General features: G+C 37.1%; 1 protein-coding gene across 1 annotated transcript in view; it reads right to left on the bottom strand.

Moving 5' to 3' along the window:
- Nucleotides 1-1,426: 1,426 nt before the first annotated feature.
- The window catches only part of MRPL13 (mitochondrial ribosomal protein L13), a 49,208-nt gene continuing 33,692 nt past the window's right edge, over nucleotides 1,427-16,942 (bottom strand). Inside the window, exons 6-7 of the mRNA XM_080803173.1 lie at nucleotides 13,916-14,037; nucleotides 1,427-1,716 (exon numbers count right to left, since the gene is read on the bottom strand). Of these exons, the coding sequence (XP_080659299.1) occupies nucleotides 1,695-1,716; nucleotides 13,916-14,037 (144 nt within the window). The 3' untranslated portion in view covers nucleotides 1,427-1,694. The remainder of the gene's footprint in view (nucleotides 1,717-13,915; nucleotides 14,038-16,942) is intronic.

The raw sequence follows: 16,942 nt of genomic DNA, 5'->3' as shown, positions 1-16,942 counted from the left end.
ATCTTCTTACTAAACGCGATGAGGACTGGGCTCAATGTTACTGGAGAGCATGTGGCTCTGCTCTCACCTCTTCAAACCCTGCGGCTTTGTTAGAAACCAGAGCTTTCCTCAGTGAGCCTTTCTCACCAAGGAACATGTACCAGATATCGTTTCAGGTGTTCAGGTTATACCAGTTCCCTGTCTATTAAAGCTACTGCATCAGGAGCTGGAGGCTTGTTTCAAACTGACTCACACCTACACTTACCACATCACGAAGGGAGGAGGCTTCTTTTTTGGTCCAAAAGTTTAAAATAGAACTGCCACTTCCCTGTGAATGGGAGCTGTCGACCTGTGCCAGGTTAGGCTTGCTTTACTACAGACTTTGTGAGACAGAAACAAACACTCATTATCTCAGCTAGCAGCGGCTAAGTCCATGGGCTTGTGAACCAGACTGCCTGGGCTCAAATCCTGATGACCAATGAACAGTTCACGTTTGTGGCCTTGGCCAAGTCGCCTAACTTGTTGCTACTTCGGCATCTCTGGTTTTAAACGGGGAGGATTACATTGCGTACATTATAGGGTTGCCGTATGGATTAAATGAATTTACACAAAGCTGTTGTGTTTGGACGTCTGCAGATGCTTACTAGCAATACTTCCTCTTCTAAGTTACTGAATTTTCCCCTACACATACTTACATCACAGCTTGTACGTAGTTTACCTCTGCATCTCTGACACCCAAGTGCACTTATTGACAAGTCGCTCTAAAGCTCCTTATCCACTCTGCAGGAGACTGTATGCTCTTTGGTGGGGCAAGAGGTGCTGGGGGAAGAAACACGTGATTTCTATTTTCCCAACACCTAGCACTGTGCCTGGCAAATATGTGTTTGCTGAACGAATGGGAAAAGTGGTGTGGAATTCACTCTTTGATCGGCTACGATAGGGGAAGAAAAAAAACCCCCAAAACAAACTCCCATAAAAATGCCCAAATACAACGGTTCAGCATCTTAATTCCTAAAGAAGAGAGTCTCAGCAGTCCAATCTAAGTGTCCAGCACAAAAGCGAGCAGGCGCCAAGAGGAGATGAGATGGAGACATCGTGCAGGGGTCTGCACACGGCACCACAGGCAGGGCAGTGAGATTTCCAGGGCGCAGACAGGCCATAGTTTATTTTGGTGTCCTGGAGACCAAGAAGCTATATGGAAAAAAGATGACTGCACTTTGTAAATACCTCAGCGCAAACCTTATGCTTCTGAGCTGGAAGGATTAATGTACTGTGGGAGGTTAGATACAGTAACCACCGAAAGGAAAAGCGGAGGTGGGGCGTGCTTCCCCCGGGTGCGGGGCAGAACAGCGATGGCGGAACTTGAGGGAATCCGCACGGACGGGCACTTGTCGGCAACTCTACCTGCACTGCTACCCAGGGCGTGTGTTTTCGTTAAATGAAAAACTGAACAGAAGTAAGCAGTTTTATTCTTAGCATCACTTACAACAATTCAAATTGGACTATATGATAAAATAATTCTATAAAATAATGTATTTTATTGCAATTTCCTATTATGGAGCATCACCTCCAGAGCCTTCTCCATAAGCTTTCAGCGCCCGTGTCAAGTTCCTTGTCAAAACGCGGCCACTGTCTCGCTCTGTCTGTAGCTAGGGAGAAACTCCTCAGGAAGAAGCTGCCATCACCACGTGGCTCTTTCCTGCAATTTCATTGTTCTAGAGTCGATAATCTTCAGGTCTGAAAGACAAAATAAACATGTCTTTCTTTGTGAAATCATTTTCTCCTGCCTGATGAAGAAGATTAGTTTTCAATTTAAAATGAAAGTAAACTGTTCATGAGAAATTCTCTACAAATAGTAGATTTTTGGTGAAAAACACTAGAGTCAAATCATCACGAAGCAACAATTCCCAAGCTCTTTTGAGAGTATAAATATAGGCTGCCTTGTGCCTGTGCATGAAGGCAGTATTTGAAAACGTAAATTCAATTTCTGTTCCATTTTTAAATACATACTTTTTAAAAGACCTTTTCACGGAAAGGACTGCTATGATCATTAAAAATCCATATAAGCATATGGATTTACCTAATCAAGGCAATTTTTGAATGAGTAATTTCCCTATTTATATTATTTTATCAGGCGAAATAAAGTTTTCACTATGATACATACACAAATGTATAAACACAAGGCCTTTGATATTTTAATTGCATACACATAACTGGTTTCTTCCTCATTCACGCATTTACAGGATTAACCATACTTGAAAGTTACTTCCAGTAATAAATTAAAACAAAAAACACTTTTTTTTAGGGGAAATGTTAAATCACAACAGCGGAGAAAATGAAGAACGGGAAATTACAGGACGCGAAAAATGTTCAAGTGTCCTTTTATCTTTGCCATAGGTGTATCTCACATGGGAGTTTCAGAAGGAAGTTTGTAATCAGTAAACTAGATGTTTTTGAAACAGCTGTAAAAATATGATAGTTTGAATGCCTTTAAAAAGTAGATGAACTCTGTTTGCCCCGAAATAACTTATCTAGTCCCTTTCTCCACTCACAGCATGTTGTCTTCAACAGAATACGCACAGGATACCAGACAGCTCCGCTATGAAGACCAACAGTCTAGTGGCTGAGTCAATAAACGACATTACGATTTCAAGTTATTATTTAACTCTGAGGAACAAGGCTCCGATCTGGGAAACCAGCCAAATACGCTTCACCGTATCAGCCGTTCTGTAACGACTAGAGGAGAAACTGTGGAATTTTGTCACCATTTCTGAAATCTCTTTCCAAATGGAAAAACTGCATCCGAAGTCTGGGAAATGACAGTGTGGTCCGAGGGCGAATGTGGCTCCGACATCCTTTTAATCTTCGGCTTGTCACTCAATTCGGTGGGAACAGTTCCCAGTCAAAGACACCAGCACATTTCAAGAAACCACTTCTGTCGAGCTGGTTCATGTGATTATGACGAGCGGGTGGCGATGATGCCACCAGAAAGGAATCTTCGAAGCTGAGGTCCTGACAAGAAGTCTCTGCGACTCCACTCAAGAAAACGTAGCGTGCTTAGTCACAGTCTAGTTGTTTCCACACCAACGGTTAATTTGTTAAGTAACAATGAGATGACAAAAGCACCTTTTAGTGGTATTTACAAATAAAATTGGAAATGTGTGTGAAGGGTGTAATCTGTGATATGAGGAATGTAGTGGGTAGTGACCTGAAAGCTATAGGGGGCTAAAAAGGCCGCAATCTGTTTCCAGAAGATTTTCTGGTGGGAAGTGAGGAGGATAAAGAAGAGGGCTGTGTTGGGGCTGTAGCAGGGATGAGTGGGAAGAAAGGACTGGTTCAGGATTTAAGAGGCAGAAGAGTACCACGTTGGTGGGGAGGGTGGGAAGGGCCAGGGAGAGGGAGGAAGAAGGAACTGCTAGAAAACGAGGACTCAGGGATGGATCTGGATTCTTCCCTTCAGCTTGAAGACCTCTGTGACTGACAGTGTTGCTGATTTTTTCAGGATAGGGAATACAGGCAGAGGAACAGACCGAAAGGGAAGGATCTTGGTTTTGAATATGATAAGATTTGGACATGACAAGCGCTAGCAATGAGGAGGTGGAGTTTAGGAGAAAGACACGTCAGAGTCTCTACCACAGATTCCTTCTTTTCCACCCCACTTCGCTATCAAGCGGCTCGGCCTACAAAATCTTCAGGGGTCCTCCACGGCTTTGTCACGGGTCAAACACCCTGGAAACCAGTATCTAACCCTCCATGACACGGCCTCAGCTAACATTTCTGAGTTATTTCTTCTACATCCCATTCCTTTACATTCTGGTCCCATTACACTACTTGCTACCGCCCAGATAAAAACTTTCACACCTCTCGACTTGGGTACTTGAGCTTTTTTCTGCCTGGTAGACTTGACTAATCCTTCAAAATCCACCTCAAAAATCACATCAGCTGGGTAGCCCTCCACGACCTCCCTTTCTGACTTCGGGCTCCTCTTTGTAAAATTGCCAGAGGATATCATGCATACTTCTGTTAACAGTGTTTCTCAAATTATACTTGCCTTTATTTATGTAAATAAATGTTACTTATGTAAGATGTGCTGAAGGCTTATTAGATGCCCTGAAGTATACTAACCACTTCACACACATTATCTCATTTTATTCTATTGTGAAAAAGACACTTTTATCAATCCCATTTTATAGTTGACAATACTGAGCCTCAGAGAAGCTGGATAACTAGCTTAAGGGCACACAGCTAGGAAGTGGATGATAAGGACCTAGTGCAGACCGTCTGACTGCAAGTACTTGCATGCACCATTTCATTCTGACTTCTAGGAGGCTGCTGCTTCCTTTGAAGGCAGGATCCCCATCTAACTGAGCTTAAGCTTCCAGCAATTAGCACTGGGCCCACCAAAAAGCAGACACCTGTAAGGTATCTGTCATTACAGTACAGTCCCTGCCTTGACAATGCCACTTTGTTTTACAAACTCATCCTTTCCTTTTTTTTTAATGGAAACTAATCAGGATCTTTTATGATTTGCTTCCAGGAAGGGAAAACAGTATCATGGCCAAGGGTACTTTAGATGTTGGCATAGCCAGAAACATCAGCTCCTACTGGAGGCAAATAATGATATTACATGGCGTTCAGGAGGCACCGTTGTGAGGGAAAGTGAGGTTTTTACACTACATACGGTTTTATTTCTCCGCATGCACGAACACACACAAACACACACATACATATACACAAGGCCAGGCACGCATACAATGCATTTATACCGCTTACTTTCTTCCACTAAAAGAAATCCAAGATAAGAAAGGGAGGGGCGGTCTGTTTATCTGAGTGCCCCTCCAACTTCAGTGGGTGTACGCATTGCCTGTGCTCTTGTAAAAATGCAGATTCAGACTCAGTTAATCTGTAGAGGGGCTCATGATTGTACATTTCCAATAAGCTCCCACATACAGCAATGCTGGTCCATGGACTTAGCATGATTTAGCAAGTTTATAAGGTGAACCATAGACTGCACACAGAGCTCGTAAGACTGAGGGGATGACTAGTTGAAGATGCTGAAGGAGCAAATGAAGTAAATTTCTAAAATCATGCCTGCCTAAGAGAAGGTAACACACTTCTTCCTTAGCTAGAGCTGATTCCATTTGCTATACAGTATCCTTTGTAGTTCTTTACCCAGGACAGGACTTTATTTATTTTTTTTTAATTTTTTTTTAAGATTTTATTTATTTATTTGACAGAGAAAGATCACAAGTAGGCAGAGAGGCAGGCAGAGAGAGAGGAGGAAGCAGGCTCCCTGCTGAGCAGAGAGCCCGATGCGGGACTCGATCCCAGGACCCTGAGATCATGACCCGAGCCAAAGGCAGAGGCTTTAACCCACTGAGCCACCCAGGTGCCCCAGGACAGGACTTTATTAACAGGCAGTTTTATGCTTTTCTGATGCAATAGTTAAGTAATTTTAAATTATGGTAACAGGTACTGAGGCTGGATATTCTTTTGGTATCTATCATCAAAGAAAGATTAAATTGTAGTCAGTGTAGTTACTAGATTAAATAATTACTAAAAGGAAGATACCTAGCATCTAGTATATTGCTTTTCATAGTACGGATGCTTTAATGTTGTTTGAAACTTTAATGAACTTAAATGGCTTAATCCTTTGCTAGAAGGATGATGAGCAAATTTATATTCTATATTTCTTTGCCTTAATTATTTGTCGCTGTTTCAGTGCAAATAAAAAATCATGAAGTTTTAAAATAAAAGATAGTCTTATGTAAGGTTAATGTTTTTGTAAATAACAGTATTCTAAAATAATCTCAGGAAATCTTTGAAGAGACATTTCAAATGCTGTTACAGAAAGGTAATCTCTATTGATTTTTATAGAAATGTTTTTCTTGGCGGAAATGTTATATTTTAACAAAATTACCATAACCTTTTCTTTATATATGTAATACGAAGTATCCACAATTAAATATATCAGAGTTACACTAAAGCACAGACTGTTAAGGAAAATATCTATTTTAGCTGTAACTGTTAAGCTAGCTTTAAGAAAGAAGCAAAGACCAAAATAAGAATTTACCATACTTAATGAATTAAAAGTCCATTCCTCTTTCAGGAAGATCAGATTCCACTCCTTTATTCATTCAACAAAGATTACTGAGTGTCACATATAGCTGTGGGCACTGGGAACACATCACCGAGCAAGACAAAGTCCTGTCTTTAGACCATGCAGTTTCTCATAGAGGGAGATGCACACACAGTCACACACAGTTACACACAGACACACACATGTACACTTTGACTTCTGAGATGAAAGCTAAAAGTGTTAAGCTTTCATATATACACTTAGGGTAATTTGGGAGATTAATAAATCTTCAAAGAATTGACGGAAGACTTTCCTTAATTCATTTTCTAAACTGTGCCAAAATTATATAGCTACTAAGTGTTCTATAGCAGTAATTCATTTTGTACTTAATTCTTGCCACTAGCAGAAAACTGCCTTCAAACACTATAGCTTGAAAAAAAAAAAAATCACTTTTTTGAACGAGGAAACAGAACTTAAATAAGGGCTGTCTGAGCAAGTATTCTATGGTACTTGTGATTGCTCAGAAACTTGAACGTTAAAATCCTACCACCTCTCACAAAATTCTCTATTTTCTATAGAAAATCCTTTACCACTGACATCTCTATTCAAAATGTCAGCCACTCACTAAATGAAACAGGTAAAATACTGCCACTCATTAAAATGAAACAAGTACCTCTCAGGAATTCAGAGATTCAAATTCTCGACAAAAAATGACAGAGGCCAACACATTTTAATTATCCTGAAAATGGGGACATTCCCCTAAGAGAATTTATCTTTTGACTTTAGGAAAAATCTTTAGGGAGACTTCAGTTTTCATTGTAAAATGATGGGACAAATCCATTAAGTTTGCAAACAAAATGAAATATAAAGCTATAAAACACATAGTTTATGTGATGGTTCAGTTAGATACTTAATACTATTTATCCCATTAAGATAATTTATTTTTCAGAAGAAAAAAACATTCGAATTTCAGTTGTGAATCCATGAAATTTTGTGTAACTTAAGTGTAATAAATCTCAAAAATATCTTATTCTCCCTTGGGTCTTATGTCTTTTCACTCATAAATAATATTCGTCAGTATAACGCTTATTCCAACAAAATATTTAAACAAGAATATTTGGACAGTAGAGTAATCTTAAGAACAATAAAAGGTCAGTTTGATTGAGTTTTAAGTCATTTCCATTGTACTGGCAAAACTATTTAGAGTAAACAATGAGAGGAAATCTGGTAACATCGCATATTCCTTGAACTAAAATTCTTTGAACTGAAGATGTCAGCCGTACAGGAAATTGTGAGGCAGAATAATGGTGCCTCTATCCTCATTTCTCCAGGCACTGTACCATGTACCACATTCTGATTAGAAAAAGCTCAACTGTGCTTTAAAAAACAAACAAAAACCAAAATTAATAGGACTGTTAAACTTTTTAAATCTATTTACTGCTTTTTTCAGTTAAATAGGAATTGCTGTTACATTCAATTATCACTTTTAAGTCATTAGCTCTATTGGCTTGGAAAGATGGTTTGGTTGCTCAAGTAGAGATAGTTTTTAGTCCTAATCTGTTCATATCCAAAAGAACAGTAAAGTTTAGAATGTCTAATTTGAGCAAAATTCAGCACTGGAAATACTGAGGTATACAGTTTTTGCCAGTGCTGAGCTGGTTGAAATAATGGGAAAATTGGAATGTAACCCTGCTCCTCAAGTCCAGCTAATAACTTCTGTCTGCGAAGAGCAGCAAATTAAGTTAAATCTTGTAGGAAAATGCCATATGACCAGACTAGCATAAAATTATGGAAAATCTTGAAGATGTCCAGATCCCAATTCCTTATGGGTTTTGAAAAGGTAAAAATCCTTCTTTATGGTCTTTAAATAAAGCCTCTGATGTGAAGCACTTTTATAAAAGAGGCATAGGTAAAAATATTGTTTTCTGGGTATTAATTTAAATACAAATGAAAATCTGGAGATTTTTCGAATTCATAGGTTTCATATGGGAGGGCCTGTGTAAGTTTAAATCACTGCTCTCTTCTAGAGCTACAGACTAGACTCACACGATGCTCACCACGGTCCTTTTCCAAGGCTAATGTCCCCGCACCTGTGTTCCTTCCACAGCGCTGGAGGCATCACCCAGGAAACACGCTAAACCGAATCCTGCTTTCAGCAGAGACAGTTCAGGGCCAATCACGACTGTCTTCCTATCTCTCCACTTCCATCCCTGCCACCCTCTTCCTTGTAGGCACGCTTCCAACAGCACACTCCGTAGAGGACATTAAACGCTGGGGACGTGGGTTTTCATTACAAACATCTCTTTTCAAGATTTAGTGATGCTGAACTTTTCACACTTAGTTTCTATACAAAGGTGAGGGTTTTGCTTAAAATAAAGCATTACAGACTTAACGAGTGAGGAACACAAAAATGTATTTCTTTTTGGTATCATTTCATCACTCACTCTGTGGACTATGCGAAGCAACTCAAGATGAAATTTTCCACATACCTTATTCGTCCTAAGAAAAGCTCTCCTACAGAATTTTGTAAAAATGAAAATAAAAAAGTTTAAAATGATCCAAGTTTTATTTTTACCCTACATAATGAAAAGTTTCCATTACAGTGACGGCATTATAATTTCTATGATTACTGTGATTTTGTAATGTGTTGGCAAAACTACAACGATTATGGAAATAATTATTGACAGCATTAAAATAAGTTGACCATTTGAAAGCTACAACACAGGGAAATGAATTGTGAAGAAAAAAACAGTGCTGTTGCTTTTTCTTTGACAAATAAATTCTAAGTGTATACCCTCCAATCACTTGCACGTGGCAACCACACATTTATTTTGTACCCTCAAAAAACAAAGGATAACTTCGTAACATATTCTAACACAATCTGTATATGTACGTATGAGCTATAAAAAATACTAATGAGCTATAAAAAATACTAATACACCAGGTATATCTACTAATTTAAGAAATGAGGTTTATAGGCAATACTTCTCATATAAGAAAATGACTTCCAGTTATTAAAAAAGTTGTTTTCTCATAAATATCATTTTCTTTCCTTCTTGTCTAACATTGTTTTAAAAATGGCTACACAACTAGCATAAGAAAATCTGCATAAACCAAGATTAGGCCTCAGAGACTTTCATAAATGATTTAAAATAATTTAAATGAAATCCCAAGAATGGAGCTTTAAATTAACATTAAAAAAATTTTGTCAATCACCTAATGGGTTCAAGGCTCAGTTTTGACTATCATCACTGTTCGACCGATGCTCAAAAGCTTTAGTTTCTACTAGAAAAGCTAATAATAGTTCCAATTTAAAAATGTACATTTCTATACCATAAACATATTTTAAATTTTATTACTAGGGAAACAAAAACAAAGCAAGCTAGTTTTGTGTCTGTTGATTTAGGTGCAATCCAGGTACATCTGTTTCAGTCAAGTCTCTGCAGATTCACCATCAGATCTATCTTGACTAAATTCCAATGACTACATTCCAAAGGAAGATTATATTGTTGGCTTAGCTATTTTCGGTGGAATGAGAGTATATTTTAAGCAGCCTCCTTCTCCAAAAGGAGAAAAAAAACCATTTTTCTCATGAAAGCAAATCTACCAGTAATGAGAAATCCCATTTTCAATGGAAAGCACTGCATAGTGTGTTAGGTATTTTCATTTTTACTCTAATGTCTGTAATATTTAATACTACAACTTTATGGAATGGTAAACAACTAAAATGGCAACATTCACTAAAGGGGTCAGTAGCCAGATGGGGCTAATGAAAGTTAATTAAAATTACATAAAATAAAAGTATTTTATCTATTTTTTTTTTACTTCAGTTTCTCAGTCACACCAGCCACAGTATAAGTACTCAACACCCACGTGTGGCCAGGAGCTACTGTATTAGATAGCTCAGATATAGTTTTTTCATCATGTGGGAAATTCTATTAGACAGCCCTGACCATCTAAATTGTAGTATGTAAGTATATACCCACATTATCATCTGGGGAAGTTATATGGCTACCTGTAAGGAAAGATCATATTTTAATAAAGCCCAAAGGAAAGCCTGGTGCCTTAATGCATATTCCTGTCAGAGAGAAATCTGGGATGAAAAGAAAGGGCAGGAAAATATATCTCCACAGTAGTTACTAAAAAAATTCATCAAGTTTCTCTAAGTTTCTCTAAAAGTCTCCTTAAAAATAATTACAGAAAAGCCCTTCCTAATTCCATTAATATAATAAAGGCAATTAGTCATCTTCTGATTTGTTTTAAATGAGCCAAGAATCACTTAGTGTAATGAGCAGTTTAATCAGTACTCTTTATTCATGATATACAACTCCAAATGCATAACCTACTTGGTCACATATTTGATTAAATAACACCTTTAGTATTTCTAGATAAAAAAAATAAAGTTACCACATATCCCCTTTGGTTAGGAATATAAATTTATTTATGATGGTGTTTCTATAAAAAAATCAGGTATGACATTCTTAGGACTTCCAGAACTTCATACAGCCTGGTAAACTACCAAAACCCAAAGACTACATAAAATACTTTTTTAGGATATAACTTTATAAAGCAAACTATCTGAGAACTACATACGACTTAAGTATACTTAACCAAGATGCTACAAGAGGCACTCAGGCAGAGTGGTTGGGACCATGACCCAGGATCATGACCTTAGGCTTGAATCCCTAACCTACCACTTAACAATCACGCAATCTTAGTCAAATTATTTTTCTTTCTGTGCCTACATTTCCTTTTTAATGAAAAAATATGTAAGACATAGACACACAAACACAAAGAAACAGTGGAAGCTAACACACCAAAATTAGTTAACTAAAGTGAGGTTATTTACTCCCTTAATTTTGTATCTTATTCAAAGTTTCTACAATGAACATTTAACACTTTTTAAAAAAAAGATTTATTTAGTTATTTAGTGAGAGAGCGCCAGAGCAAGGGGAGGGGCAAAGGGAGAGAGAAAAGCTCAAGCTGAGGCCCTGCTGAGGGCAGAGCCCGTTGTGGGACTAAATCTCATGATCCTGAGATCATGACCTAAGCGTAAATCAAGAGTTGGACAGTTAATTGACTGAGCCATCCAAGTGCCCCAAACATTTAATACTTTCTATTTATATATATTTTTAAAGATTTTATTTATTTATTTGAGAGAGAGAAAGATAGCACAACCAGGGTAAGGGGTAAAGAGAGAGGAAGAAGCAGGCTCCCCCCTGAGCAGGTAGCTGGATGTGAGGTTGATCCCAGGATCCTGAGATCATGACCTGAGCCAATGGCAGATGCCAAACTGACTGAGCTATCCACGAGCCCCCATTTAATACCTTTTAACTATTTAATACCATTTAATACCCCCAAGGTGCAAGTTTTTAATTGAATGCTTGAGTTTAAAGTCTATATTATGTGAATTCTTAGTAAATTAAAGATTCCAGGGTGGTAAATTTAAGCTAGTAAATGTTTTTCATAAATTAGAGATTAATTTCAATTTGCACATCTCTTTAAAAGAATTTAAAAATGTTTGTCTTCCTAGAAAAATGTTCATATATGTAGGTTCAGTTGTAAATGTAAATAAAAGTTCTATGTAGTTTAAGTAGGAAAAGGCACATTGAATATATCTGCAATAAATGACTATGTAAGTCTCTAAGAACAAGCTAAATTAAAAATTATTTTTCCAAAAGTATAAAACTTATCCAAGTACAGAAGTCTCATCTCTCATATGCCAAAGCGGGAAGAACTGTAAAGATCATAGCATGGAAAACAAACAGTAAAACCTTTTATTTTCAGAAACTACTGATTTATCTAATTAAGTCACTATAGGGGCGCCTGGATGGCTCAGTGGGTTAAGCCTCTGCCTTTGGCTCAAGTCATGATCCCAGAGTCCTGGGATCAAGCCCCGCATCAGGCTCTCTGCTCAGTGGGCAGCCTGCTTCCCCCCCCCACCAACCTCTCTGCCTACTTGTGATCTCTGTCTGTCAAATACATAGATAAAATCTTTAAAAAATAAATATAAATAAATATAAATAAGTCACTACATAATCTGGATTAAAAAATGAATTTAAATAAAAAGAATTAAAATAGACTCTTGGGTTTTGAAAAGAAGGCAAACTATTAAGTAGGCATCTATAAAGGTCAAAAGAAGGAGAAAATCACCCCACACTAAACTTAGTTGTTAGAATCAAGTCACGTCATATAATGTATAGTTCTGGTCGTCGTCAAGCAATGAAAACCAGAACCTAAGGAGTGATAGAAAATGTACTTCTTTATTTTAGAGAAAATTATTTATCATGAGGATGTATCCTGATAACTAGCTGGTATGGGTATCATCAGACATTATAAAATTGTTTTTTCCAATTTTTCATGTAGAGTCTGTTAATCACTCATTTACTGTCAACTGAAAATTGATAATTTGGATGATACAGTGAACAGAAACAAAAGTAATAAAGTGTTTTTAAAGCCAATCAATTTCAATGATTCTAGCATAAAGGACTAGTATTAAATTGGAACATTTTACTACCGTCACTTCGTATCTTCTAGAGATTCTTTCCTAATGTCATTTATAAAAGTTGATACCAGGAAACCTGCTTTCTTCATTTATTTATTCAATAATTATTTGCTGAATGCCTACTGAATGTGCCAGATGTTATGCTCAGGTAAATAAGACAACATGGAGTTCCCTCATGGAATCTAGTTAGAAAAAGACATTTGAAAAAAAAAAATCACACAGGTACTTAATTACATTAGAATAAATGTAGTAAATGAAAAGGAAAGTGTACAATAAGTATACTTTATAGCACAGAGGGTAGCGTTTAGGAGAAGACAAGATGCCCAGTGTAGATCCAGCAATAAGGATGTGTGGTTCCCTTTTTGATCTACTGTATAAATTCTGTAAATGTTCCCAAGACCCCATCAGATGAAGTACTGTTCTACGCACTGAGGATACAGTGATGAACAAGACGCAGCCGCTGCCCCTCACGAGCTGACCATGGTAATGACAGAGTTACACAGCAGGTGCTGTGGCAGAAGATGGCCAGGCGCTTTAGTCTGGTCTTGATGTTTACACAAGGCTTCTTAAAGGTGGTGGTATCTGAACTAAAGTCTAAAGAATGAGTTAGAGTTATTTCAGAGCATGGGGGAGGGACATGTGTTTGAGGCGAAGTAATGCAAAACGAAGACAAGGAGGAATTGAATTGTGTGAAAAGGTTGACAATCTTCAACAGGCTGCTATTTGTTAGACTAGTGAAGTGGAAAGAACTTAAGCTTCAGAGACAGAGAGGAGCCAGGTCATGAAGACCCTGGTAGGCCAGATAAGGAAACCTGGAAGCAATTAGATGGGAGGTAGTACGTCAACACGAAGCAGCTTCCCGGAACTCAGACAGAGGAAATTGTGTAGAGGATAGCAAGAAGTGTCTGTTATCTTGTTTTTCTATTTGAATCAAGACGATTAATTATCCAGAATTGATGACTTTTCATTAGATGATATCCTCAAGTTTAGTGAAACGATCTGGAAAATGGAGACTCACTCTACTCTGTTTTAGGTAATATAATGATTTATGATTCCAAGAGACCATAATCAATCCAAGTAATGTCATCCCAAACAAAATATCTGACAATTTATAGGCACCTATGAACACCCTTGCATGTACATAGCAAGGTTTTAAGACTTAGAGACTTTTTGGTTCTAATACCAAAATCTAGAATTTATCCACAGGTAGAAGATGGAAAGAGTATCCAAGGGAGTAAAAAAAAAGTTCGCTCTTTCCATTGTCAAGATCTTTTCATTTGGTTAAGGAAACAGATGGGATACTAAACTGAGCTTAAAAAAAAGAAAAAAAAAAGGAAAGAGAAAAGACTTACGGAGACCACAGTCTTGGGAAAGCCTCTATTTCTTCCTGTGTGTACTCATCTAGACGTCTGGGTACTTTTCGTGGTTGAGGAAGCTCTTCTACTAAATTCTTACGAATATCTTCTGGTATGTCCTAGGTTAAATAAAATTTAGGTTTAATTTTCTTAATTAATTAATTCTTAATTAATTTTCTTAATTAATTAATTCTTAGTAATAAATTAGTAATATTTAATGAATATTAAAAATAACAAAAGAATATTTACAGAATGAGGAAAACAGTATAATCTTTACAAATCCATGAAAATCTCTGAAAAGTATATTAATGATAAAAGTAAATCATTATAATACTGTACCTTATATTTTAATTTTGACAAACCTATTTCTCGTGATAAATTAGACATCTTCAATTCTGAGGACCATCGAGTCACTAAGTTCTATCTTTTTTTTCCTCAACTGTTTAATTTATTCCCGGCCTTTCAACTGCAGAAGGCACTGCCTTGGCTGATTCTCGTGATTTTTCATCTGATTGAGTGGATGTACTGGGTCTGTGGCTTCCAGGGACACAACCTTTAAATTCAGACTCCACGTTGTTGCCAGAAAAAACTTTGGAAAATGAAAACCTGCTGGATCCTTGAGTCATTGAGCCAACAAACATTAACAGAACTCCTTCTATGAACCAGAAACTATGCTAGGTGCTCAGAGTATAAAAGGAAATAAAAAGACAATGGCCTCTACAGGGTTATAATTTTTAAAATGTCACTTCTCAAACCAGTGTCCTCACTCCTAGGCCACCCCTGAGACTTCACCTCTTCACACACAGCCGTCCATGGCTTCTGAGTTATCAGCCTCCTTGCCTCTCACGCGTTGTTCCACCCAGAAACCCTGGTGCCTTTATTGACGGCTTTTCCTCTGCCCACAATGACTTTCCCCTGGTTAATATATTCAAATATTCAGAAAAATTAAAGGAAAAGTAAAATGCAAAAAAGTCTGAATTTCGGTAATGAAAAGCAAACTAAAGAGTAAAGCATATAGTTGAGAGCTATTTTAAAAGAAGAATAGATCTTAAACAAAGCAAAGGAAAGGATAAAATGAAAAGCATGAGTAACCAAAAGAATTTACATTTATATTGTGCTCATGATACAGAAATAGGGAAAGGGAATTGTCCTGGGAGTCTGGATGGTAAGTTACTTTTGTAAACTCTACTGAAATAATGGTTGGGTGTCAAGAGGAAAGCATCCTATGAGTATTTCCACAGGGATAATAGACATATTTCCCTCTTTTCATAACAGTATGTTCCTAAACATTAAAAAAAATTATTATATAGTAAATTACAATCCTCTGCAAAGAGCATATCATAATTGGGAATCAAATATCTGGGCAAGGACAAGGGACCAAAACAGTCACTGTTTTCTATTCAATGTCTTATAAGTCAAAATATAATTTTACAATAACTTTAAAGAATCAGAGCTCTATGGCATTTTAAACTTGTTCTAAAATCTAATATGGCAAAATTTTAATAATATTTTTAAAAAGTTAGGTGGGCTTTTTAAAATTATGGTTTGTACAGGGTGAGTCACTACCAGTACATAAAAAATACAATAAATACTACTGACAATATGATTCTTCACTGAGAAGCATTTCAAAAAATATTTAACTTCCCTCCCCCGATGTATTCAAATCTTTAAGTTTAACTGCACAGACCTGGAACAAGGAGAGGATGTCTGGACATATAAATATTAAGTTGCTCTAATTTTTTACTTCCTGGAAAAGTCTACTTGCCAGTTTGATATTTACAAAAGTTTATGAATATTTCACACTCCTTTGGGGAGCCATTAAAAAAAAATCCCTCTATCATTCACAAAGACAATTTTAAAAGTTGCCAACTGCTTACACAGCAGAGGGTGTGGAACGTAGTGGGTTAGTAGATGTTTGCCGAACTGAAGGAATTCTGACTGAAATGAGCTTACAAATTTTCTCTACTAGTAGAGCAATTTACTGAAAGAATGGATTAAAACACTGCAAAATGAGGAATGAAAGTTGTTGATTAGGCATTACACATGAAACCAGGAAGAGGGGAAGCGTCTCCTTTAATCTGCGCACCAAGAAAGTAACCCAAACACGCTAACTGAATGTACGCATGGAGATATGAGAGATTTCACCATTCGTCCTGCATGGGGGGAATGATTAACCTAAATGAGGGGAATAAGGAGAAGAATGAGCAGCATAAATAGGGGGCAAGGTGATCAGTTATTGATTTTTTCAATTTACCGAGAAATTTCTAATCTATAGAAAAATTGTGAGAATACAGTGAACACTCCCCAAACTTCACCTAAATTCACCAACTGTCAGAATAGGACATGTTTGTTTTCTTTCTTTTCACCTATATACAAACATACACACACAAACTTTCCTTTTGGCTGAACCATTTGAGAGTTATTTGTAAACAGCTCATCCCTAAGTATTTCACTGTGTATCTCCTAAATATAAGGCTTGTCTCCTATGTTACCACATTACAAATTCATGCTTCAGAAAACATTGATGAAATACTTTCTATCTGATATATAAGTACATATTCAAGTTTCCCAAACTGGTAAAATATTGTCTTATGCATCTTTTTTCAGTCTAAGATCCAGTCAAGGATCACAGGCTACATGTAGTTATGATGCTGTTACTATGTTGTTTCACATACATACTAAGTTCGTCAGTCTAGTCTCTTTTAACACAAAGCCTTTCCCTGTTGTCATTCCTTGAAATTAACACTTTTGAAGAGTCCAGGCCAATTATGTGGTGGAATGCCCTTTTCTTTGGATTTGTAGGATTGTTTCCCCATTAAAGTCAGGTTAAACATTTCTGACAGAAGGCTATATATAATGTTGGGTCTCCGGTACTTTATTCATAGCCGGAGGCACATGATGTCAGTCTGTCCCATACTAATGATATGTTTGATCTTTTGGTTATGTTGGTGTCCACCAAGTATCTTTAACATAAAAAAGTACCTTTCCTCTTTCAAATAAAGTGCCCTATGACACGATGTTTTG

This window comes from Martes martes (genome assembly GCF_963455335.1).
Source record: "Martes martes genome assembly, chromosome: 4".
In the NCBI taxonomy this organism is placed as follows: domain Eukaryota; kingdom Metazoa; phylum Chordata; class Mammalia; order Carnivora; family Mustelidae; genus Martes; species Martes martes.
Note: the sequence above shows the minus strand (reverse complement) of the source record. Positions and strands in the feature narration are given on the sequence as shown.